This window comes from Curcuma longa, chromosome 4 (genome assembly GCF_044706935.1).
Source record: "Curcuma longa cultivar G26 ecotype Majalengka, Jawa Barat chromosome 4, ITB_CL_G26_1.1, whole genome shotgun sequence".
NCBI classification, from domain to species: domain Eukaryota; kingdom Viridiplantae; phylum Streptophyta; class Magnoliopsida; order Zingiberales; family Zingiberaceae; genus Curcuma; species Curcuma longa.
The window spans coordinates 22,014,872-22,042,375 of NC_133864.1; the positions used below are offsets into that span (position 1 = coordinate 22,014,872).

At 37.4% G+C, this 27,504-nt stretch overlaps 1 protein-coding gene and 1 pseudogene across 1 annotated transcript; both read left to right on the forward strand.

Moving 5' to 3' along the window:
- Positions 1-828: 828 nt before the first annotated feature.
- Positions 829-1,715, forward strand: LOC141827278 (uncharacterized; annotated as a pseudogene).
- A 21,541-nt stretch (positions 1,716-23,256) lies between these two features.
- Positions 23,257-23,936, forward strand: LOC141827279 (uncharacterized). The gene is made up of 2 exons (XM_074714499.1): positions 23,257-23,815; positions 23,905-23,936. Exons 1-2 carry the CDS (start codon positions 23,257-23,259, stop codon positions 23,934-23,936), a joined length of 591 nt encoding a protein of 196 aa, XP_074570600.1.
- Positions 23,937-27,504: the final 3,568 nt, after the last annotated feature.

The following is a 27,504-nucleotide window of genomic DNA, read 5'->3' on the forward strand; positions in this document are numbered from 1 at the left end:
TCACACCAGAAGATTTAGTATATATCGGTTTCTTAGTCGTAGTTCGATATGGTTGTAATAAATTTGGTCCTATTCGATATGATTGTAGATATCTTTTTTTATACGCTTGTTGTGTTTTCCACTGCGTGGATTTTGCATTTCATACAAAATTTTATATATCTGATTTTGGTTTTCTCGTGGTAAAATTAATATAGTAGATATATGTTGGTTGGTTAGTTTTAGGCCAGTGTATGTTATCTGCAGTGTGTATGCTTATGTTTAAAGGGCTTGTAGTCCTTATTCCGGCCGCATGTGGTCGTGTATTTCTGTTTGTATACAAGAAAGGTCATTGTTACAGGGGAGATGCTGTCGAAATTTTTTGGACGGTCTCCCGGGTCGTGACAATTTTAATGGTATCAGAGCAAGTTCGATTTTCTCAGGATTTGTCATTGGATTTATCGTTGTTTCTTTTGGGTTGTTGTCATATGTCGATTTATTCGATCCAGGTTGTGAGATGGGATAGCCAGAGGCATAATCTCTAAGCCCTGTAAGTAAAACTAACTAGTACTTCCTAATTGTTTCCTAGAATTCACAGTAGCAATGTTAGCGGAGGATATTTCATTTTATAGGTCTGAACATCAATATATTTGTTAGTTAACAGCAGTGTCTCAGAGTTAACTTCATTTAGAGCGAAGTTTGCAATTTCTATCCGTAGGTTTAAATTCTAATTTAGGATTTTGTTTTCTACTTGTGACTTATGCGTCAAGTTGTGTCTTGGAGCTATAGGGTTTAGAGGTCCTTGATTTATTAGATATCTCGATAGAATATTGAAATTTTGATTTTTAGGCGATGCCACGAGGCGGACTTAACCGTGGTCGTGGTTGGGGCGGTAGCCGTGCTCGTAGCAGCATCCAAAGTTCGGAGGATGGTAATAGTCGAGGTCGAGGACGTGGGCACACACGACAGCCTGTCTCTACTATTCAGAGGGTCGATCAGGGATTGCATGAAGCACCACTCTCCCCACCAGATATGATACCAGAGGCTCATATTGATCCTAGTGTTAGAGTTGGTGGTCTTCCTGAGGGACAACCAAATCCTATGGAAGCTCCTCCGGCCAACTTAGTCACCTCTATACGAACTATTATCATGGAGAAGTCTCGTATTCCTTTGCTTGCGAGTTCCGCAAAGGATCGGTTTACCCTATTCCATGGAGCCACCGACCCTTGGGTGGCGCGTACATGGTTAAGGGATATTGAGCGTACATTTAAGTACATGTCCTGTTCTGGCACTAAGAAGGTAGAGCTAGCTGCATATCATTTAGAGGACAGGCAGCCACATGGTGGGAGATGCAGCAGACGGTCTTCAGAGATCAAGTTATTTCTTGGCAGTTATTCAAGGAGGCGTTTGAGAGACGATATTGTCCTGAAGCATTCTGTATTGCTCGACGTCAGGAATTCATGAATCTCAAGCAAGGAGACTGAAGCGTTATGGACTACAATGCGGAGTTTAGTCGACTTGCAGAATTTTGTCCACAGGTAGTGGCTCAAGACTATGATCGTATGCTTCACTTTACACAAGGACTTGCAGCATATATTCGGGCCAAGATGACTAGATTCCTTGTTACCACTTATCGGGAAGCACTGGACCGAGAGATAATGATTGAGGTAACTCAGTAACAAATCTCCCAAGAAAAAGAAACAAGTCGACAGACCTCACGAACACCAATTCAAATTTGAAAAATTCAAATTTAGATAATTCAAATAAATTGAATAATTCAACTTTGAATAATCCAACCTTGGATAATTCAAATAATTTGACTAAGTTAATTTTAAATAATTCTAAATTAGAAAATTTAAACTTGAAAATTATCAACAAGAAAAATTCATCAATAATTCAAATTTAAATTAATAAATCAATAATTCTTCAATATCAAACTTGGAAATTAATTAATAAATCTAAACTAAATAATAATGTGACTAATTCAAATTTAACCAATTCAATTATCAATAATTCAAACGTAATTAATCTAGATTTATCTCAAATAAATAAAAAATTAGATCAAATTTTAACTCATTCAATCAAGATAATTCACAATTTAATAATTCAATTTCAAATAATTTAATAATTTCAAAAATTAAGAATAATTCAACCAAACAAGATAAAATTAACAACCATCAAGATAAGTTGAAAAATTCAATTTTACTAAATAATTCAAAATTAAAAATTCAAGATAATCTTAATAATAAGACAAATTTAAACTCAAATAAGATAACTTCTAAAATTAATAATAAAAATTAAATTTTAAATAATAAAATTAATTATAATTGTGTATATTCGAATTATGATACATTGAATAATTCTAAGAAAATAAATAATAAAAAATTGAAATTAAATAATAAAATTAATTATAATTATGTACCCTTTATTTATGAAACATTGAATAATTCTAAGAAATTAAAAATTTGAAATTAATTCCTAAAATTTAGGAAAATAATTTTATTTTAACAAATCAAACATAAATCTTAAAAACTTTATCAACTTAACGAATTAATAATTCAACCAAAACTTAATCAAATAATACAAATTAATTCAAATCTAAAACTAAAATCTACAAATAATTAAACTAATAATCCATAAATAAGTTAGAAACAAATTAAAATTCAAAATTCAAAATTAAAATTCAAAATTCAAAATTAAAATCCAAAATTCGAAATTAAAATTAAAATCGAAATTAAAATTAAAAATTCAAAATTTAAAATTTCAAAATTAAAATTTAAAATTTGAAATTAAAATTTAAAATTCGAAATTAAAATTCAAAATTAAATTCCAAAATTCGAAATTAAAACTAAAAATCCAAAATTCAAAATTCAAAATTCAAAATTCAAATTCAAAATTAAAATTCAAAGTTTGAAATTAAAATTCAAAATTCAAAATTAAAATTCAAAAGTCAAAATTAAATTTTAAAATTCAAAACTTAAAATCAAAATTCAAATTTAAACTTAATAGAAATCAATTAAAAGTCATGAACCTAATCAAAATACTTATAATTATGAAATTAATTTAAAATATTACCAAATGAAATAAAAATTTAAATAAAATTCAAAGTATGTCAAAGTGGGTTGATATATTTGCGGGTCTATACAAAATATATCAAATCAAAAATTTGATACATTTATTAGAAATTAAAAATTATTGTGTGAATTGTTTAACTCATGCATACTTGCCATGTCATGCATATATTTTATTTTAATTGCATATAACATGCCATGTCATCTTGTTTATTTACTGCTTAATTTAGAATGGTTAGTTAAGGACACATGAATAGTTGACAATTGACAACATAGTACCAGGGTGGGGCGAGATGATAGTGTTGGACTTTCCGAGCCGCAAAAATCGCTTTTTGCGTTGCGGAAACCTCGGAAGTCCATGCCACCGGATCCGTGCGAACAAAAAAAATTTGCAAAACTTGTTTCTATCTAGATCTACTCTAGATCTACATGGAAAAATATTTTTACCTTCGGTGCGTGCCCTTCGCGTATCCCGCTCGTCCAAACGGTGTCGGACCTCGAGAGCGTCAAGTGCCGCTCCTCTACAAGTATCCACACGGACAATCGGTGGAACCAAAACCAAAGGTGTGCTAGCACCCAAACAAGGTTTTGGCAAGGCTAGGAGAGGAGAGGGAGAAGGATGAGAAAACCAAGAGAGGAGGAGGATGAGAAAACCATTCACGTTGAGTTTTTCTTTAGAATGAAAAAAAACCATTTTTTATTCTTTTTGTGGCTTGTCACATCAAGGCACTTTAAAGCTAATTAATCTCATTAAAACCATTCAAGCCTTAGGTTACAAACTCCTATTGTAACCCCCATGATGTGGCATCCATGATGATGTGGAGCATCATCATTGGTCACCTCTTATACCACCTCACATCAAAGTCAAATGGTCAAGTCAAGTATTGACCATGAGGTGGCATAAGTCAAGTCAATATAGATGATGACATGGCACAAAGTCAAGTCAACATTTATGATGACATGGCACAAAGTCAAGTCAAACTTGACTCCCAAAATTCTCCTTCTCAAGTCAAGTCAAACTTGACTTCTAATCTCTCAAAGTTGATCAAATCAACTCCACTAGTCTAGTTTGGATTACACTTAATCTAACTTGATTCATCACATGAATCTAATCCTCTTGGTTCATCATATGAACCTAATTTCCACCTAATTGTCCTTTGTGTGTGACCCTATAGGTTCTTGTAACGTTGGCAATGCCCTAAACTCATTTAGGTGCATAAGTAGTGAGCGGTATCTAGCAACACATCACTACTATCCAAGTTACAAGAATGTTGAGATCCAACATCACCATTGTGACTACTAATTGTGACTCTTCACAATATGTGACAATGTCCTTCTATCCTTGATATCATGATTGATCAAACCGAGGCATAGACCGTGTCATCCTCTAATCAATCTATGTCTTGAACTCCAAGTAGACTCACTACAATCAAACGAGCTCAACATCACATGTTGACTCATTTGGGCATGGTCATGCTCTTTAGTAGTCTCACTCTATCAAGAACTATGATATCACTCCCGTTATATGGGAGGGATAGATTCCATCTACATCACTCACATCCCTCCGCATAATTTGTTACATACCCAGTAATCGCCTTTATAGTCCACCCAGTTACGGGTGACGTTTGACGAAGCCAAAGTAAGTAACTCCTTATGTAGGGAACCATGGTGACTTCAGGTCCAAGGACTAATAGTCATACTAATAGCCACATGAGAAAGTATATGACACTCATATAACGATCCATGATACTTTCTCATGGCGGGTCATTCAGTATACATTCTCCAATGCATACCCATGTGTCAACTTGATATCTCATATCCATGACTTGTGAGATCAAGTCATCGTGTTGACCTACATGCTAGTCTCGTCGCATTAACATTGTCCTTGAATGTTAATACTTGACTAGGAATCATTTAGAGTAGTGTTCTCTATATCATCTCACTATCGATTCAACCAATCGATTGATATAGATACGAACGATCTACTCAAGGACATTATTATACTTAGTTATATGGCACGAATATCAAGTAAGTATAATAACCACAATAAAAATGCCTTTATAAAATGTAGAAATATGATACATGGAGTCCATACAACAATCATCAAATGATTGGCTCTAGGGCTCTCACTAACAGCCCATGTATGCCATGTATTGCAACACTTAGAATGAGTGAGATGATAAGGACAATTAAAGTATAATATTTTGAAAAAGGTTTTCAAAAAATATTATAACTATTTTTATAAAAACTATTTTTGAAAACTTGATATTTACATAAGATTCATGCTTGCTGAGTGTATCTATACTATATCTTTCAAAACATTATATACTTGAAAATTGGTTGACAAACACTTAGACACAAACCTCTAGGTCAACGCTAAGTCAAAACCTTAAGACACATAGGCAGAAAATCCTTGTGCTCAACAAGGATGTCCTAAGAGAGTGTCTAGTTCAGGGGGTGGTCATTCTTGAAAGACTTTATATTTAAAAGACCTCTTAAAAATAAACTTTAAAAATTCTAAAATTGTTTTTAAAAATTATTATTTTACAAAATATATTATAAATTATTCTTTTAACTTGGAACAACCCCTAAGACACATAGGGAGATTGTCTTGTGGTCAATAAGGAGCTCTAAGGGAGTGTCAGATGTAAGGGGAGTCCAAACTTAAAAGTTCAATTAAAATTATAATTTGAAAATTATAAAATTGTTTACTCTATTTGATTTAGATTAACCTCAGACACTTAGGGAGTTTGCCTTGTGGTTAACAAGGAGCCCTAAGGAAGTCTCAGATTTAGGGGGAGGTCCAAATTGAAAGAGTGAAATTATTTCAAAATAATTTTTTTATATATACAAATCCTTTAAAATTCATTTTAAAAATCTTTTTCAAAATTATTTTGAAATCATATTTTAAACATATATATATATATATATATATATATATATATATATATATATATATATATATATTATTTTAAATTATTATACATTATCTTTTGTTTTGGGTCAAACCCTAAGACACACAGGGATGTTGCTTTGTGGTTAACAAAGAGCCCTGAGGATATGTCAGGTAAAGGGGGAGATTCTGAATTAAAAGAACAATGACTACGTTTTCAAAAATGATCTATTTTTAAATACTTATTTTGAAAATTCTTTTGAAAAACTATTTTAAACTATTGTGAAAAAACCCTTTCAAAACTCAAGTTTGAAAACTATGGTAAAAATACTATTTTGCAATATTCTTTACTACTTAAAAAAATATTTTTCAAAACTTAGTTTGAAAATACTTATGAAAGACTATTTTAAAATTTTTTTCAAAACTTATTATTGAAAAACTATTATTAAAAATTATAAATTTTTTTAAAACAAAAGTCTACTATGATCTTTCAAGAACTGTTAAGACTTAGTCATGACTATAGGCTTACCAATATTGTTGGTGCAAGAGAGAATGAACTTAAATTTAATAAATCTTTTTGATGTATGAAAAGGGGGAGAAGGAAAGGGAACTTAAGTTAATCATATAGAATTCTCTCAGATAATTAAATCCTGACCGATATTAACTTAAGAAATTGAAAAATACCAAAAAATATTAGGGGTTTATTTGCAAATAAATAAACCCTAATTGTTGAGGCTTAGGGGCTAATTAGTAGCTAATTAAGTTAAATCCTTAAAGCCTAATTAAAAAAAAACCCAATTAAGAATCCCATTTCATCCCAATGAGTTGAGCCCAATTAAATTGATAAGGGATATAGGGTTAAGGGTTAATAGGTTTTTAGGGTTAATAGATTGTTGGCTTATTGGATCCTAAACCTACCGGTAATGCTAAATAAAGGACCCGCTTCATTGAGAAGCTATAGCGCCGCGACCCCTCTTCCTCAAATCGCGATTCTTGTTTTCTTCCTTCCCCGACTGAAGCTTCTTCCTTTGTGACCGATGCACGAGCTCTGTTCCTTGCCGTGATCTTCCATCGCAACTTTGTCTCCATTAGCATTGACGTCGGAGAAGACCCTTAGTCTAGGTGGAGGAGTCGAAGCTTGGCTGAGTCTACTGCCTTCCCTTCGCGTCATTGTTTCTTTCTTCTCATTGCAAACAAGCCACGGCTGGCCTTACCACCGCAAGATCAACCGGATTTGGATCTAGATTTCTGCTCTCGTTCCCCTCTATCATGGATCCAGCTTCTGCCGAGTAGCAGTTGCTGGAAATAGGGTTCAACACTGGAAGAGTAGTAGCTGTCGTGACCATGAATTTTTCTCCTTGAGGATGCAGTTGAGGTAAGCTTTCTTGTAACGATGATGCTACTAGGTTGGTTTTGGTCGGCCGGTGAGAGTCGTCTGGCTGGTTTAGCTGTGGAGAAGAAGAGACCGAAGGCTTGGGTTGCTACTGCGTGGGAAAGGAGCAGAGGTGGAACGGATCTAAGGCAAAAGTTTGATTCAAAGTGAGGTTTCTTGTTGAATCTGATCTGTTGTTGATGGTTGATACTGTCTTATTAGTTTTTAGGTTGTAATGAGCTTGATTAGGGTTGTTGGTGGTATCCTATGGATGATGGATCGATTGGTGGTGAGTGGGTGTAGATCGGACTGTTGAGGAAATGCTATTGTTCCAATTAGACCTATATTGATAATCTGATGTTGTCTAGTTGATTAACTATGACGGATCTGTTGATTTAAATAGGGTTGATTTGTTTAGGGTGATCTATTCTCGTAAAGGTTTCAGTTAAAATTTTTTATAGGATTAAGGGGATTAGTGGGAGTTAATTATGGAATTTAATTATTATAATTTGATACAGTATCGTTGTAGTAAGTATTCTATGGTTATTATTGCAGGACCTTGACTTGATTAGTCCTATTATTCTCGGAGCTTATTTTCTGGGGTTCTGTTGTCTATGTTTGTCTGATCAAGTGGGTACCCTGTACTTGGTCAATACAGGCCTAATTTTCTAGTGCATGACTTGTTGTTATTGTTTTATCTATTCTATTGTTATTCTTGCTGCTTGAGGTAGTTGTCTAGTCGATATTTTGTTGATCATTGCTTGATACCTATTGTTTGACCTTATGATGATCTATCATTGTCATGTAGATGCTCTAGTGATCTATATCCTTTATCTTGATGATACTTGTAAGATTCGTTGCCTGATACCTATCTTATGACCTTCGATGGATCTATCTACTGTAGAATAGTTTAACTGTATATTATTGACCATGTTGACTCCTCTTGAAATCTGTTGAACATGCTAACTAACTGTAGTTATTACATGTTGGGATGATCATCATACATCCATACTAGTTGTAGTTATTGATGACAGCATTGTTGGCTATTCTTGTTGGCTCTTGCCCGGCACCGTGTTGTGGTGAGATACAAGGGCGAGAGCATATGTTGCACTATTATTGGGTGCAACCAGGACTAGCTATATTGCCATCCTGCTACACTACCCGCTCCCCACCAGATTAGTGGTAGTTTGTTGTTGGAGTCTGTGCAGTATGTCTTGTCTGGCCCCTCAGTTTACTGTGCTTTGGGAGGGTGACTGAGGAATGTAGAGTGCGGACAGAGACTTGCATTTGTTTGCGATGTTTGCTGCTTGTTTTTACATGCATTCGTTGGTAGGATTATTACGTAGTTTAATTTACTAATATGTTTACGACTATTGTATTTATTTGCTATGATTGTTGCAGTTGTATGACATTACATACATGATTACATGTACCTGTTACCTATACCTGTTGCATAGTATGGTTCTTCCTTTGTTGTATCAGTTGATATACCATGTTCTATTATCTTGATACATGATACTTTGTTGATACCTATTACCTGTTTACTAGTGTTTATATCTTCTATACTTATTCATTCTAGATATTACATTCTGGTTATTCCTTCTAGTTTATCTTACATGCACTTCTATTCTGTACCCATTGAGTATCTAATGCTCACTACCCAGACCCTGGGATTACTTTGTTTTCTCCCCAGGTAGCAGATAGGCTATTTGGAGCTTGGAGATTCTGTCGGCTGATTCTATCTCACTTCAGGGAGTTTATGTAGTGGTTGTATGGTTTATAGTTGTATTCGAGTATGGATTTCATATTTTGTGGACATGGATTATTGTTATGTTGGGTTTGCATCTGTAGTTGTTTGTTTTGTCGGATTTACGCAGATTTACATATTTTGGTTATTGTGCATGTGATAGTAATGTGTGGCCTTGTAGGCCTTATGTTATAGTTTATGTTGCATCTGTGGTGTGTGTTGTGATGTTTATTGGACGTGTAGTCCTTATTACAGCTGCATGTGGCTGAGTATCATTGTATGTATTTAGGGAAGGTCATTGTTACAGGAGAGATGCTGTAGAAATTTTTCGGACGACCTCCCGAGACATGACAATTTAGTGGTATCAGAGGTAGGATTCATATCTAGTTTCTTTCGTGGTTGTCGTTGCATTTTTAACCTATTTGATACCAATTTAGTGGTATTAGAACAGATTAGGTTTCTGTCGGATTTGTTGCTGCATTTTGAGTCTATCTGATACCAATTTAGTAGTATTAGAGCATAGGTTCATCCCTTTGGATTTTTGTTGCATTGGAGTCGATTTTTCGGTGTCCGTCGGATTTGCCGTTGAATTTATTGGTGTATTTGTAGTTTTCGAGAATTAACATCACCTTTGTAGGTTGATCTGATACCAATTGTTTGGTATCAGAGCATATTAGGCTAAACATTTAATTTTAGGATTTAGGTCTAGTTTTCGAGTTTGTTATCGTGTTGGGGGTGTCAAACTTAGTTACTTGACCCAAGTTGTGAGATGGACAGACAGCGGCATGAATTCTCCAAGCAGTTGTAAGTAAACTTCTAGTACATTTATTTTTGTTCTAGGAATTTATAGCAGTTGTATATGTACCATGTGTTATTATGGCCCCTAGAAATCATGGGCGTAGTCGACTAGTGAGATGACCCGTTACCCCAATTGAGCGGGAGATTTCCAAGCATGTTGCTGACAATCTGAAGATACCGTTACCTGATTCGGTACCGGCTCCAGTTAGGCAGATTGTAGATTTGAGCCGTATACCGATATTGGCAAAGACTGTCAAGGATCAGTTGACACTATTCCATGGAGGATCTGACCCATGACTCGCACGTTCTTGGTTGGAGAACGTGACTGATACCTTCGCACATATCACTTGCATTGAGGCAGAGTAAGCAGTGTACCACCTTCGTGATCAGATAGTTACGTGGTGGAAGACTCAGAAGATTGCACTTTGAGAGCTCAATTAGAGCTCAAGGATATTACCACGTTTGGAGGATGACCCACACAGTCGCGACAGCAGAGGGTACCAACGAGATACAGAGCACCTCAGCAACAGAGATCTCTACCATCTTCAGGATAGAAGTACCAAATACAGGGGAAGGATTATATAGTGTATCCAGCAGCTTCCCAGCCAGAGATATGTTATACGGCGATTCCGATGCAGCAGCAGCCACCAGCGACATCGACTTCTTACAGTGTATCTCATTATATTCAGCAGACGACGTCGGTACCCCAGAGTCAGTTCTAGCCAGAGAGGAGACTTATTGCGTCTCATTCAGCTACTCAGTCGGCTAGCGTGAAGTTTGGGTCGCGTTTATCTATTACTCGAGAGGAAGCGCAGCGGAGGCAAAGCGGGCCGATAGATTAGTCATTCAGAGTATGGTTTTAGTTTATGATATAAATGCTGATACCTTGATAGATATGGGTAGTTCATATTCAGTCATGTTTAGATTATTTTGAGGGAAATTAGGTGAATTCCAATGATTAGATCAGGTAGTCTAGCAATCTCTTTACCTTTGGGTGAAGTCCTGACTAAAAATTAGGAGATTAGAGGATGCTCGTTGGAGTTCGACGGTCATACCCTTACGGTGACTTTTCAAGTGCAAGATATGATGGAGTTTGACATCATTCTGGGTATGGACTGGTTAGCCACCTATTATGCTACTATTGACTGTCGAGCCAGAGTGGTTACTTTTTGACCTCCAGATCAACCCGCTTGGGAATTTGTTGGTACTCAGAGTGATGCCGTATCCATTATTTCTGCCATACAAACGCAGAAGATGTTAGATGGTGGATGTCGTATTATTTCTAAAGCAGGCAGAGGAAGTTAGTGTTTCCAGTCTTTCTCATGTTCGTATATCGCTGCTGTGCAGGGCGTCCTCCAGAAGATGCAACATCAGTAGACTCCAGCTGAGCCTTCAGAGTACACTCTCTGACTGTGTGCCCCGGAAGTTTGCAATAGAAATAGATAGACTGATTCAGTAGGCAATCAGCTATCACATGACTGTGATCCGCAGCGATTACACTTTTTATTCTTTTGTTTCTGACTCGAATATGTGGTACTGCGAAACTGTCTTCTAGACGGCTGTCCAGTCCTCTGTCTCCTATGAGATGTCGACTGAGAGTCCTGACTCTTCGTCTTACCGCGAGCACTCTACTTCCCTAGTTCTTTCTCTCGAGTTATCTGCTACTGGGTCAACTCAATAGAAAGTGCTCGGTCTAAGGCCTCTCTGTATGAGTGGATAGAAGACCCGGACATTAGAACTCGTATATAGGAGGAAAGGCCCTGCATAAACTGAACCATCCGGTCCTCGTCCTGTGCCACCAGTTGTGGACAGAACTCTGCGAGTTTAGAGAATTCTGTATTATATTCTGTAACAGACTTTTCTCCTTGCTTCAAACTTAAGAACTCTTGCCAGCATGCCATATGGAAAGTAGCTGGGAAAAACTGTCTCTTGAAGGCCTCTCTGAAAGAAACCCAAGTCACCTCCTGAGCTCCAAAAATGATCTTCTGAGTCTTCCACCAGGTAAGAGCCTGGTCTCGAAGATGATAAGCAGTCAAAACAACTTTCTCTGCCTCGGTAGAAGACATATACTCGAAAGTATCAGTAAGAATCTCCATCCACGACCGAGCCATCCACGGGTCAGAACCCTCATGAAATAGAGTAAAGCATTCTTTGGCAGAGTTGGCCAAAGTCATAATCCGACTTCTGTCAGCCGGAACAGATGTGGGCATACTCGGAGGAATCCCCTGGGCCTAACAACTCAGCTCTCCGGTAGGAATATTACGGTTTTGATCCCGTAAATCCCTCTCCTCCTTAATAATATCGGGCTCCTTTGACCTATCAAGTCGACCTCGTCCTCGGGGTATAGGAGCCATATAATCAGATGGTACCTGATATATAACTAGTATAAATTTTTGAACCAACTAGAGAAATATACCAAGACACTTACAGATTTTTGCCAGGAGATCTTTTGCCATGCCATTCCCATCTCACAATCTGGATCGAGTAACTCAAAATCTGTTAACCCGATACGACGACAAATACGACTTTCGGTTATTCGATACAAAACAAATCCGAACAAATGCTAAACCTATGTCCTAAAATGCAACGATTAATTCCGAAAAACTAATCATAAACCCATGCTCTAATAAACTCAAAAATGCGACAAACAGAACGTAAACCTATGCTCTGATACCACTAAATTGTTACGATCCAGGAGATAGCCATCCAAAAATTTTGACAGCACCTCCCCAGTATCCCTGACAATTCCCTGAATACAAACATATAATAAGGCCCACACGGCCTATCCATACTACAAAATATGGATTTATACAAGTAACAAAAGTAAAAGTGACCCACACGACCACTTACATATCCCACACAAGAATAGCAAATAGAAATTCTAATTCTACACAACTACTAGCGAATAAACTCGATAATAGAGAAAACCTGAAATTATGCATGCGGAAATGTAACAAGTACAACTATGAAATCATGAATAAGAAACATGCTATAGTTTCAAAAACACCGAAACGAAATCGAAAATCTGATGGTGCAGAAAGTAAACAAGTTACACACATGGTACCACAAACACACTACAAACATGTCCACACACACACACTGAAATATCCCTCGACTGTGAGATGGTGTAGCTGGTAGGATCTCCTGGCATCATCTGTACACTCCTACCTGATATCTGGGAAGACAGAAAAATCTCAGGGTCCAAATATGTGAGTACAAATACTCAGTGGATAATATGGAAAGACAATACAGATCAAGTAGCAAGATAACAGATACATACCAGAAATCAACAGGTGATCAATCAAAATCTGCAGGTAATAAACAACTAACATGGATCCCATGTAATGCATCATATGAATGACATGTCACACATAATGCAACAATCAAGAATCAATCAGGTATACAACGAAAATGCAGTATACGTATGACCCAATACATATATATCATGCACATGATGTGCATATGCATGATGCAACTGCCTACACTTGCTCTAGCACTCATGTATATATATGAGTTTGAGGGTGTCCGACATATGGTGGTAAGTACTTCAGCCCTACAATATAGTAGCCTGGTGACCCAATCAGTAGGTAGCCATATATAGCTACGTACATCCTATGACCAATATCTGTCTACTAATACTCGTCCCTAAGTTTCATCCATATACTCTCTAAGTACCATCCCTAATCGGTGTTAAAACCAGATCATCGACTCGGCTGCGTACACTGCCATACAGCCACCATCACCAAGATGGAAATAGGGTATAATAACCACCTATATAGTAATGCCACTAAAGGCCAACTACCATCATGATAGACCTACATCATTGGGATTTACAATCGTTATCATGTATCATGATGAGATGCTCAAATCATAGTAATCTGCATCTACCATGCTCATCAACATGCGTAGGTATAAAACTCTAGTGATCATAGGTATCATAAGTAAAGAAAACTCTAACTTCTAATGATCATAGGTATCATAAGACAAGAGCTATAACCAATAATGATCACAGATGTGATACTCAAGGATAGAAACAATAATCAACAAGGATAATCCAAGGTCAACAGATATAAAGACAAGCATGATATAAATATGAGTAACATAAGCAGTATACAATTACCAGACAAGAATAGAATCAAGGTATCAAACTACAACAACTGTAAACGAATCATGCACTGGAAATGAAAAAAATTGTATTGACCAAATACAGTAAATTACCCACCTAATAAATCGTAGGTCAAATCCTAGAACCCCAGAAATATGTCCTTGTATAATACGAGAGTCCTATAATCGCTTAGGGTCCTGCAAGAAGAGTAAAACCATCCTAAATGCAATGATATAACCAATAGACCCTAATCAATTTAGAGTTAGTTTAATTCCATTTAAGATTAGACCAATCTAACCGTTGGGTTGTTATTATCAAGATTTAATCAAACAATCAATTAGTTGTATTAATAATTTAATACAACTAATTTTGTATTCAATCAAATCCAGGATAACCCATATTAGGTTCGTAAACCCATTCTAACCTAGTAGGATGATAGTTCAAATCCATGCTAGGAACCAAGTAGGTTTCTATTAACACAAGTTAACTAATTAATTGATTAATTGTAATAACCAATTAATTAATTAATTGTATTAACTTATTAACCCAAATGATTTCAGGTTTAATTAAACCTAAACTAATCAGCCAACCTTAATCAAGCTTTACAAATTTTTTGATTATTATAGCCATGAACAGAAACATTCTAATCAACAGATCAACATTCTAAACTTACTAAACACAATTCAACAGTAATAAGCTAATACTAACATAGAAATTTTACCAAATACGGGTTCAAAGAATTTACCCTAAGAATCAAATCAAACAAAGTAACCTAATCGGATCCAAATTTACCTTCAACAGAAACACTGCCTTGTCCTAAATCAGCTATGATCCGGAACCTGATCAAATTTAGAAATCGATCACCTTCAATCGAACAGTGACCACCTAGATTCCCGATCTCAAATCAATTCACGATGTAATTGAATCAACAAGAAGGAACTCACCTCAGGTTTGATTGAAGATCTTTGCCCTAGCTTCTCCTTGATTCTGAAACCCTAGCCCAGCTTGAACAAAGCCGCTGGCCGATCAGATCCAAGATCTTCACAAAATCCCCACATTGATCGATCCCACATCAAGCTGTGAAGAAATCGAGCTTTGGAAATCCAAAGAAATCTAAATAATCCTTAAGGGAAATCAACAAATCTTCGGAAACTCCTTGAAATCAACCACTTACCCTACCAATTTCACTCCGATCGTCACTTCTACCATCGCTACTCGCTGTCGAACCACACCACCTCTAGCAATGGAACGAGATCAAGGTGGAAGATCTGTCCTCCGGTCGCTTCCTCATCGCCGGCTCCGGTAGCTTTCGCCTCCGGTTCGCGATTAGGATGAAGAAAGGGGAAGAACAGAGGTTGAGCGCGGAGAAACAGAGGAGTTAAATCGCGGAGGAGGAAGGGAGATTGCGATGAAGGCTTCTTATCCGTTTCTTGGCTTAACGGGTGCGAATCTACTAGCTTAAACCATTAACCTATTATCCATGAAAAGTTAATTGGGCTTTCTTAATTGGGCTTGCTATTTTGGGCTGGTTACATGGCTTTAGGGTTGGTTTAATTAAGCTTCTTAATTAGCCTTGCTTAATCTCCATTAGTCCTATTAACCATTAGCCTTTTTTTAACCCATTAATCAAATAACCCATTAACCCTTTAACTAAATGGGCTGAAATGAAGGTCAATTGGGCTTTTTAAATTGGTTTCTAAATTGGCTTCATTTAATTAGCTTAAGAATTATTTGTATTTAGGGTTAATTTATTCACAAATTACGCCCTAATGTTTGGTATTTTATAAAATATCAACGTGAAATAATACTCATTGATATAATTGACACAACGACATAGGAGGCACTATCTCCCTACTAGTAGATATCTGACTTATTGATTGAAACACCAAAATTTCAAATATATAGGGAAAACAAAGTAGAAAGTGTATGTTGAAGACAGAATAACTTGTTAAATAATGATACAACACATAGTCACTAGAACACACTTTGTGAGTATCCATGTGAATTACTTGTATTGTATTTGGATTTTCATCCAAGGATGCAGCTAATGCCTTTGTTGCATCTACCCGTACATTGTAATTGACATATGATAATGCATTAAGAATACCAGAGTAATCAATCCCAAATTCACACCCATATTTATCCCAAAAAAAGGCCCACACGGCGCAAAGGATTTGCATAAAAATTTGTCAAACAAAAAGCATTCTAACATCACCATTGCACATGTACTAAGAATTTCATCATTGATTGAGTTAAATTGCTAGCTCAATTTGCAAAAAACATCAGACAATGAAAAGACCGGTCTAATATTTGATTAGAACCATGTGGCATTGTAAATGAATCAGTTCAAGATAAGCCCTAACTTTTCAGTTGAAAAACATAAAGCCAGTGGGGGACAAATGTGATCATTCAACTAACACAATAAATCATACATTATTAAGGGGTATGATGAGAAGGTTTTAGGAAATGGATGGTCAATTTCACTATCATATTTAAAGAAAAAAAAACTAGAAAGAAATTCCAGTCCACAACCTTCCTCAAAACTAAAAGAATATTAATAAAATGGGGCTCAGATTAGTAGTATACTGACTCTACCTTTATTGACCATATACAACTCATCAAATGCTTTAAGATTTCAAGGAGAACCAACAATGCCCAGAATAGGGGACTAGCAATATAAACCTAAAAGACCATTATACAACTCAATCAACTCTTACAGCATAAAAGTGTTGCGCTGGTGCAGTGCATGTTACAGACTACGATATGTATTAGTTTTACATGTACAACCTTGGCAATAGAATTAGGCAACAAAAGGTTAGCTACATAAACCTTACATATTTCATCTAATGATTTAGATATCTTGATAAATAAACCAGGTGAACAAGAACTATAAGCATAGTTTATGTGTACATTAAATTGTAGAAAAAGATTCACCGACCTTCTCTTGAACATGCAAAGCAATCCAAATACTTGTTGTGATCAAAGCATCATTCCAAAGCACATGGCCAGGGATAGAAGGAATATATTTTATAGACTGGATCATGCGAAGCAATCCAAATACCTGTCATGATCAAAGCATCATTCCAAAGCGCATGGCCACGGATAGAAGGAATGCATTTTATAGCGGTCATGCAAGCAAGTCGCACATGCAAATCCTTAGCATAAACTCCAAAAAGGGCCTAAATTACACAAAAAATATTAGTAACAAAAAGAATATAAAAATGTGTAATTTTAAGTAACAAAATCACATTTTACTCACTTTGGCCAACTTGGATACCTAGGCATAACTCATTCAACATAGGCCCAATTAGTGACTGATAAGTTGGAATAACACCAAGGAAGGACATGATAAAGAACCTAGAAAAAGCCATGAAGAGTCAACAAGAGACAAGAAAATTAGAATATAAAATGGTTGATCTTCATTACAAAACCAAAGTATTCATATCTGACCAAGAGCATCTGTGGCCTAGGGAGTGGCAATATAGGATCCAAATGCAAAGATAGTATGTGAAGTAAGTCATCATGAAGTGCAGTCTTCTTAGGAGAAAGCAGAATATGCTCGATTACTTAGCAGAAATAGAGTGATTAAAAGAAATAGCTAGACAGAAATATAAAGGTAAACAAATCTGCTAGGAGCGGTCCAACTTTACATGACACTGACAGACCATTAACTATTTGCTCAAAAATACCCAATGAATGCCCTTTGGGAACTTGACCTTCAAGAAGGTGGGGTAAGCTCCAAGACTACATGTACATCTTTTGCAGAAATTAAACGCAAAGATGCAGCTATCTCGTCTGCCCAGCTAGAAAGAGGTGGGCCTAGACAACGAGCAAGATTTAGCATAGTCTCAAATGCTGCATCTCCAACAATTGATGAGTGCAGTTATGGATCAATGTATTGCACCTGCAATAGATTGTTTGAATAAGAACAAAATGCTTAAGGCAGGGCATACACGAAGCATCATAGTGGATCATGTTATTTGCTATAAAATTCTAATTAACTCAGGAAAAAGTATTTGCAGGACAACATAAAGAAACTGAAAACAGACAGATGACCTAAAAAAATTATCAACTATCTCACCTTAATTTCATTTTCTATGAGCATATCATGTAATGAATGATTTGGGAGACTGCTAAAGTGCTAAAAATGCAAAACAAATGCAATGAGTTAGGAGTCATATAGAAAATATAATGTTGCATCAATAAAACAAAAAAGAAACTTACATTTTCAAATTTAATGAACAAATTATTTGAGTAGAAGAATAATCAGCTGATGCAGGCTTACTATGAATCATTTCTAAGTTGGGCTATTGTAGTATGCTTTCCTATTGACAACTACATCAAATGCATTCCAAAATCTAAGTAATTCAAGAGTTTTATTTTCACAAAATTGCAATGCTTAACTTATTTTTCAAATATAAAATGGGTACAAATTTAAAATTTAAGTGTCAAATAGTTCAGGAATTAATAGTGAATCATGAGAATAATTGTTTTATTGCCTCGTAAGTTTATTATCTCATGACTTTTGTTTTAATAATAATCTTACATTATTGAACATACCTTTATTGTTCCATGAACCATATATATCCTTTGATTTGAATACAAATATATTATCCTTGGCTTCTACAAACATTTTAGAAGGTAAAACTAAATATCTTCACCTTGAAATGGGTTGAAGATGGTGATTGAAAAACCTACTTGAATTTTAAGAGAAGTCTAGTCGAAAGGTTAATCAATTAAATGATAAAAAAAATTGAAAATGTATTATTAAACCAAAAAAATATTAGAGCAACATGAAACTTCACAAGTCTATATACTATGTGAATAGAGATATGCTTAGAAATCTAAATCATAAGTCAACAAATATTTAAAAATTAAGAAGAGAATGATGAGGACATGACCAATGAGCATGAAAGGTATAAGGTACTAAATTTAGTTATTTCAACAACAAAGCCAAAAGTTGCAACAATTAGAAATAATATAATGTGTAATACCCGAAATTTCCTTCGATAATTTCTGGATATTTATGCATAAATGATAGATTAATTATGATAAAAAGGAATGAATATTTAGGCAAAAAGGAATGGCCTAAAATGTTGCTTGTAATGGGTTAAATGCATGAAGGCTTTGCTAAAAAAAAAAAGAAAAAGAAAAGAAATGTGGAGGTGCCAAGGATTGACCCTTGGACCCCCAATATGTAGCAAGCCAAGTTAACCATATGAGATAGTAGTTAATTCTTGTTAAAGGCATGAGGGAAATGCTTGTTAAACCTAAGGGTTTATGAAATTTCATTAAACCAAACGGAGAGGCAGTAGTGGGTTTAGGACGTGGGAGTTGTGGGGAGTTGTGGCTCTCGATCGTAAACCGACCCTCTTCCCTTTATAAACCCCTCTCCTCGAGTTTTTTTTTTTTTCGCTTTCTGTTTTCTCTTCTCTCTTCTTCTCTTCCGTTGCTTTCTGGCCGAGAGGTGTTCTCAAGGAGGATTGACAGCAAGAGCCGAAGGAAGAAGGGAAGAGAGAAGGAGAGGGCTCGTCTCTGTTGGGTATAAACCTTAGAAACTTCGAGAACAAGGTAAGTTCCCTCACCTGCAATATAATAGTTACGTGATTACGATATTATGTTTTTTAAACATGAATTATGTATGGTTTATGATATGCTATGTTTAAAAGTTTAAAGCATGCATGTTTAAATATGTTTTCAATGTTTAGGTTACTATTGTTATGTTATGAACTTTTATATGTTTAAAATGTTTTACTGTTTGTATGATGTTTAATTATGTTTTGTTTATTTATGGTTATATTTTTCGTTAAAAGGTTTTAAGCATGTTTAGATATGTAAATGTTAGGTTAGTTTGTTAACATGATTAAGGTTATGTATTAATATAATTTGTTTGTATGTTAATGTATTGGGTATGTTATGTGGTTATGTTGTTTTAAGTTGTTAGAAAACGTTAAATAGTTATAGATTTACATGTTTGGTAATCGACTCGGTTGGTCGATTACCAGAGTAATCGAAACCCGATCGAAAGCCTGGTAATCGATCGGTTGGTCGATTACCAGAGGGTGTAATCGATCGTCCGATCGATTACACGCTTTATCGAGGAATGAAATCGCGTTTTGATCGATCACCCGATCGATTAAGGCTGTAATCGATCGGCTGATCGATTACGAGGCTGTAATCGATCGGTTGATCGATTACAGAAGCCTACTGTGACGAACAGAATGAAGGAAATCGATCTTCTGATCGATTAAAGCCCCTGTAATCGATCTACTGATCGATTACAGAGGATAGATTAAGTGGTTTGTTGGGTTAAATATGAAGCTTAATTCTATGCTACCATGTTAGAAAACTCAATCGAACCTGAAATTAGAGCTTAATTGACCTCTGAATGTAACGAATGATAACAATTGGTGTTAAGCTAACCCTATGAAGAAAGTGCAACCAAACCTAGGGTTAAGGTTTAAATGTTATTAGACATAGGATTTTATAATACCTTATGTCGAATGTATGTAATGTGTATGCCACGTGAATGTTCACTATGAATGAAAGAAAGATGTTATGGAACATTCATGCTATAATGGAAAAGGAAAAGTATAAAAAGTATTTTACTTTAAATGAATGGCTTGTACCGGAACCCGAAAGGGATCCAAGGGATGGGCTCCAAAAGTTGCCCCTAGGTCGAAGGACATCTGAGAAGACCTAGTAACCGTGTAGTCGGGATTAGCTACCTCGTACTACTTGGTATGTATGCGCGCAAAAGAAATGAATGGGTACAAGCCAGGGATCCCCAAAAATGATGATGATTATGTTTATCTATTAAGTTAAATATTTTTCAAAAAGGCAAAAATGATTTTCATGTTTATGATATATGATGAAAATGTCAAATGATTGATTATGCATGTTTAGGAAATGTTGATATGCTTGTATGCTTTAATGTTATGATTTTATGTAACGATTGGATTTTGTGAGTAGGAAAGGAACTTACTAAGCTTTATGCTTATAGATACTTTCCTTATATTGCAGATCCAGTTAACAGGTACTGAGCAAATGGGAGGCAGCAGGACAGGGCTGTGAAGATGTGTGTGGTGGTGACTTGACCAAGCCTTGGCCATGCACTTTATTTTATATATGCATGTTAAACAATGTCTTTAATTATCATGTTAGTAATTTAATTATCATGTTTAGAACTTTATAATCTAGAATTGCCATGCAACCTAGGTTAGTTTTTTTATTAGTTTATTATTATTCTGTTATCATATATGAATTCTCTGTTTGTAAATAGTAGTTATGTTTCCGCTGCAAAGTTTAGTTTTAGTTTTTCGTATATGATAGTTGAATGAATGTAATGAATGAATAGTAGAACTGTAGCGTCCGTCAAGGGCCCACGTAAGGGCGGGCGTTACAGAATGGTATCAGAGCAGTTGTCATCTCACTACACACACATCAAGCCTGAATCCTGCTGCTTCCAAGTAAGATATTTATGCATACTTACTTACTTACCTGATTTTTATGATTGATATGATTGGATATGATAAGGAATGTAATGATGATATGTATGTTTATGATAACTCACTTGACTTGATGTACTGTCTCACAGCATGGCTCATTATAATCAACGACTGGAGGAGTTGTTTGATGAGCTTGATTCAGTTGAGTACAGTCCATTCTTAGGAATTCAAGGAGTTATGGGAAGAGTGGATCGAATCTTCTGGAAGCTGGAACAAGAGAGGTTCCCTATGTTGAACGACCACCGGATCGGGGCACTGATGCGTGCTTTACCCAGGCGCGCGAGGACGGTAGCCCAGGAGATTTGGGGTCAGCATGATTGTCGCTTAGCTTACCCAGAGTTGTGCAGGCTATTGCTACAGCATGAGTTTCCAGAAGACCTAGGTGAGTCAGGATCAGAGTCTGAAGACGACGAAGAAGATCCAGAGATTCTGGAGTATTACGAGTCTGAGGAGGACCCTGAGCCTGAGGAGGTCCTGAGGAGGTCTTTGATGATGCTCCTGAGGAGGAAGAAGAAGAAGATCCAGATGAGGACGTTGAGATAGAGGATCCAGATGAGGATTGAGATAGAGGATCCAGATGAGGACATGGAGGAGACTGTAGAAGATCCTGATGAGATACCGGAGATCCCTGCTCCGATAGTTCCTGTTCCACTGCAGGATGATCTTGTCATGTCTTTACAGTTATGGTTGTTGTTTATCCTCGTGTTGATGTATACTTTAGTAGGAAGGGTAGCACCTCCTAACTAGAGTAGGTTGAAGTATGTAAGAAAGAATGTGAGTAATAAAGATGGAATAAAGACTCACAAGTATCACATGAGTAAGATGAGGATACTACTATCTAAGGGAAGTTGGAGTAGGTCATACACTTGAGGAGTGAAGGTAGAACCTACACTTAGGGGAATAGGGGAAATTTAAGTTAGGAAGGATGATTCCCCAAATAGTATGATCTTCCATACCATGTTATATGGGTAAATAACATGGAGATAGTTAAGCTTACTTATGTAAAGAATGTTAGTTAGAATAACACTATGCATGATGGAAGCATGTTCTTACCTTAGAAAAGTAATGCATATAGGAGGATATAGAAATCTATCTTATGATGCATGCATACTAAGGAGAATAACAATGAACTCTTACACTAACTTGCTTGTTGTCAGGAATTATGGCTAGAGGAGGTAACAGAACAACTGGAACCACCAATCAGCCTGACCTGACACAGCTGGTGGCTGATCTCCAACGGCAGATCAGTGAGCAGCAGCAGACCATCAACACTCTGATGAGTCAGCAGCAAGGAAACACTATCCCTCCACCAGTGACACCAGTAGCACCTCCAGCTACGCCCGTACCCTCGACTAGCACTGCCCCTGGAATGCGACCAGAAGCCTATCTGATCCAGTGGCAGAGACTGAAGCCAGAACCCTTCTCGGGTAGTTGTGAACCCTGGGATGCTCAGGCTTGGTTCAAAACGGTTGAGAGTATCGTGGAGATGCTTGACTGGCCGGAGCACGAGAAGGTCAAGTGCGCATCCTTCTGCTTCACTGGAGATGCCAGGATGTGGTGGGATAGAGTGAAAGCTAAGAGGCAAATCAATGGAATGAAATGGAATGACTTCGAATCGGAATTCTTCGAAGAGTTCTTCCACATGCGGGTGACTAACAAACATTATGACGAATTCACGGAATTTCGTCAAGGCGAGCTGACAGTCAACGAGGCTGTTAAAAGATTTAACCGGCTAGCACGTCTATGTCCTGAGCTGGTCAGTACAGAAAAGGAAAGGGTTCGTCTTATGCTGAAGATGCTGCGGCCCGAGATAGCTATGAATGTGGCTGGCGGAGTAAATAAACCGCAGACCTCAGAGGAACTGGTCAGTAGTGCCTTGGTCACTGAGCACTATCTGAACAGTATTAAGCAGCAGAAGAAGGCACCGACTGAAGTTAAGACTGAGAACAAGAGTCATTATAATAGAGGTCATGTCCGCAAGGATAAAAGAAAATGGAACAATGCTAAAGGCGGATTAGCAAATAAGAAGCCCAAGTACACCACATGTGCAAAGTGTGGAAAACCTCACTCTGGAGAATGCCTCGTAGGTACAAACAAATGTTTTATCTGCGGAGTGGAAGGGCATAAGGCTCAATTCTGCCCTACCAAGTTCCAGGCATCATCTCAGCAGCCACAACAACAAATGCAGTATCAGAAGGCACCTGGCCAACTGCATTATATGCAAGCTGCGCTGGAAGGTCCTCAAATAAGCCAAGGAAGGTTGGAGGCCCCTCCAGTGACGACCAATGCTAGGGTATTCTCTCTTACGAAGGAGGATGTGGCGAATGCTTCAACAGTTGTCACAGGTCAGATATTTATTTACAGTCAGTATGCTACTGCATTATTTGATACTGGGGCAACGCATTCGTTTATTTCCATGCTATTTGCTAAGAAGATAGAGATACCTTTACAAGTCCTAGATGGTAAATTCTTAACAACTCTACCTTCGGGAGAAATAATGGCATCTACTCATATGTTGCGTGCCGTACCAATTGGAATCGCGGGAAGAGAACTCTACTGCGATCTGATAGTGCTGGACATGCAAGATTTTGATGTCATATTGGGTATGGACTTTCTGAGCAAATACGGTGCTTCTATCGAGTGCCGTAAGCGAAGAGTAGTATTCCAGCCTGAAGCTGAGTCTGTGTTTGAATTTATTGGAGAGCCAAAGAGGAAAACTGGAAAGTTCTTATCGGCTCTAAAAGCACAGAAGATGTTAAACAAGGGATACACTGGTTTTCTTGCCTACGTGATCGATACAACTCAAGATAAGGAGCAGAAGCTTAAGGATGTCAGAGTTGTATGTGATTATCCAGATGTGTTTCCAGATGAGTTGCCCGGGTTAGCCCCGGATAGGGAAGTTGAATTTGAGATCGAGTTAATTCCCGGTACTAATCCGATCTCAAAGGCGCCCTATCGTATGGCACCTGCTGAATTGAAGGAACTTCAAGTTCAATTACAAGAGTTACTGGATAAGGGTTTCATTCGCCCTAGTCATTCCCCATGGGGAGCTCCAGTACTATTTGTCAAGAAGAAAGATGGAACTATGCGCTTGTGCATAGATTATCGGGCACTGAATAATGTGACGATAAAGAATAGATATCCTCTTCCAAGGATAGATGATCTGTTTGATCAATTGAAGGGAGCCACGGTTTTCTCAAAGATTGATCTCAGGTCTGGTTATCATCAAGTGAAGGTAAAACCAGAGGATATTCCGAAGACAGCTTTCCGGACAAGATACGGACACTATGAGTTCGTAGTCATGCCGTTCGGAGTAACTAATGCTCCTGCTATGTTCATGGACCTGATGAATCGGGTATTCTCGGCATTTCTCGACAAATTTGTAATCGTCTTCATTGACGATATTCTTGTCTATTCGAGGGATCAAGACGAGCATGCCCAACACCTGAAGACGGTGTTGCAGATTCTTCGGGAGAAGCAATTATATGCAAAATTTTCCAAATGTGAATTTTGGTTGGAGCAAGTATCTTTTCTGGGTCATATTATTTCCAAGGATGGAGTTATGGTGGACCCGAAAAAGATAGAAGCTGTAAGTAACTGGAGTAGGCCAAAGAATGCTAGCGAAGTTAGGAGTTTTCTCGGATTGGCGGGTTATTACCGTAAGTTCGTAGAAGACTTCTCAAGAATCGCAGCACCTATGACAGCTCTTACCAAGAAGAACAAGAAATATATATGGACTGAAGATTGTGAGAAGAGTTTCTTGGAGCTGAAAAGAAGACTTACAAATGCTCCAATCCTTACTCTTCCAGAAATGATAAGAGCTTCGATATGTACAGCGATGCCTCCCGATTGGGACTCGGAGCTGTACTTATGCAGAGTGGTAAAGTTATTGCCTATGCCTCTAGGCAACTAAAGGAGCATGAAAAGAATTATCCCACTCATGACTTAGAGTTAGCAGCGGTGGTCTTCGCTCTGAAGGTATGGAGACATTATCTATACGGAGCACAGTGTAAAATTTACACAGATCACCAGAGTCTGCGCTATTTCTTCACGCAAAAGGATCTCAATATGAGACAACGCAGATGGCTGGAGCTAGTGAAGGACTATGACTGCGAAATTCTCTACCATCCGGGTAAAGCCAACAAAGTGGCAGATGCACTCAGTAGGAAATCTAGTGCCACTTTGATGTCTTTATCAGTATTATCTCGACCATTGGAAAAGGAGATTATGAGCTACGGGATCGAGGTTATCTCTGGACAACTCTCGACCCTGGCCATAGTGCCATCATTGTTCGATGATATATTGGGAAAGCAGAATAGTGATCCAAGTCTCCAGAGATCAAGCAAGAGATCCAAGAAGGAAAAGGCGAAGGCTTTCGGATCGCCGATAACGGAGTGTTATATCTTAGGGATCGTCTATGTATCCCTAACGATCCGGAACTGCGCAAGAAGATTTTAGAAGAAGCTCATGGAACTCCCTATGCTATGCATCCAGGATCCACCAAGATGTATCAAGATCTGAAAGGAAGATTTTGGTGGTCTGGTATGAAGAGGGATGTAGCTAAGCATGTCAGTACCTGCCTGACCTGCCAGCAAGTCAAAGCAGAACACCAGAGGCCTGGAGGAGTTCTGCAACCAATTCAGATTCCGGAGTGGAAATGGGAAGACATCTCTATGGATTTCATTTCAGGTCTTCCCAGGACTACAAACGGATATGATGCTATATGGGTGATAGTGGATAGACTGACAAAGTCAGCACATTTCCTAGCAATCAAGATGACGTATTCAATTGAGCAACTAGCTCAATTATATGTTAAAGAAATCATCAGATTGCATGGTATTCCCAAGACCATTATCTCAGATAGGGATGGTCGATTTACTTCACAATTTTGGGAATGTGTCCATAAGGCTCTCGGCACGAAGCTAAATTCAGTACCGCGTTTCACCCTCAAACAGATGGACAAACAGAACGGGTGAACCAGATATTGGAAGATATGTTAAGAGCTTGTGCCTTGGATTTCAAAGGGAGCTGGTGTCGATATTTATGCTTAGCAGAATTTGCTTACAATAATAGCTACCAAGCTACTATTGGAATGGCACCATATGAAGCTCTATATGGAAGGAGATGTAGATCTCCGATCTGTTGGTATGAAGGTGGTGAGAAGAAGGAAATGGGAGTCCAGACGGATTTCATCAAGGACACCACCCAAGCCATACAGAATATCCGCCAACGGATAGAAACTGCCCAGAGCCGGCAGAAGAATTATGCCGATCAACGACGGAGGCCATTGGAATTCAATGTCGGAGATTTTGTTTTTCTCCGAGTAACTCCGATGAAAGGAATTATGAGGTTCGGTTCGGCAAGAAAGGAAAACTAAGTCCGCGATACGTAGGACCATACAAGATATTGAATAGAGTCGGCAAGGTAGCTTATGAACTCGAGTTACCTCAAGAGATGGCCGCTATTCACAATGTGTTTCACGTATCCATGCTAAAGAAGTGTATTCCCAACGAGGACAAAGTGATTGAGCCACAGGCAATCCAAATCCAGGAGGATCTAAGTTATGAAAGTAGACCCGTACAGATCCTGGATCGAGATGTCAAGAGACTAAGGAACAAAGAAGTACCGTTAGTCAAAGTTTTGTGGCGAAATCAACAATCTGAGGAAATGACATGGGAGCGTGAAGAAGATATGAAACAAAGGTATCCAGAATTATTCTAAGTTCGAGGACGAACTTTTTAGAAGGTATGGAGGATTGTAATACCCGAAATTTCCTTCGATAATTTCTGGATATTTATGTATAAATGATAGATTAATTATGATAAAAAGGAATGAATATTTAGGCAAAAAGAATGGCCTAAAATGTTGCTTTAATGGGTTAAATGCATAAAGGCTTTGCTAAAAAAAAAAAAGAAAGAAAAAGAAAAGAAATGTGGAGGTGCCAAGGATTGACCCTTGGACCTCCAATATGTAGCAAGCCCAAGTTAACCATATGAGATAGTAGTTAATTCTTGTTAAAGGCATGAGGGAAATG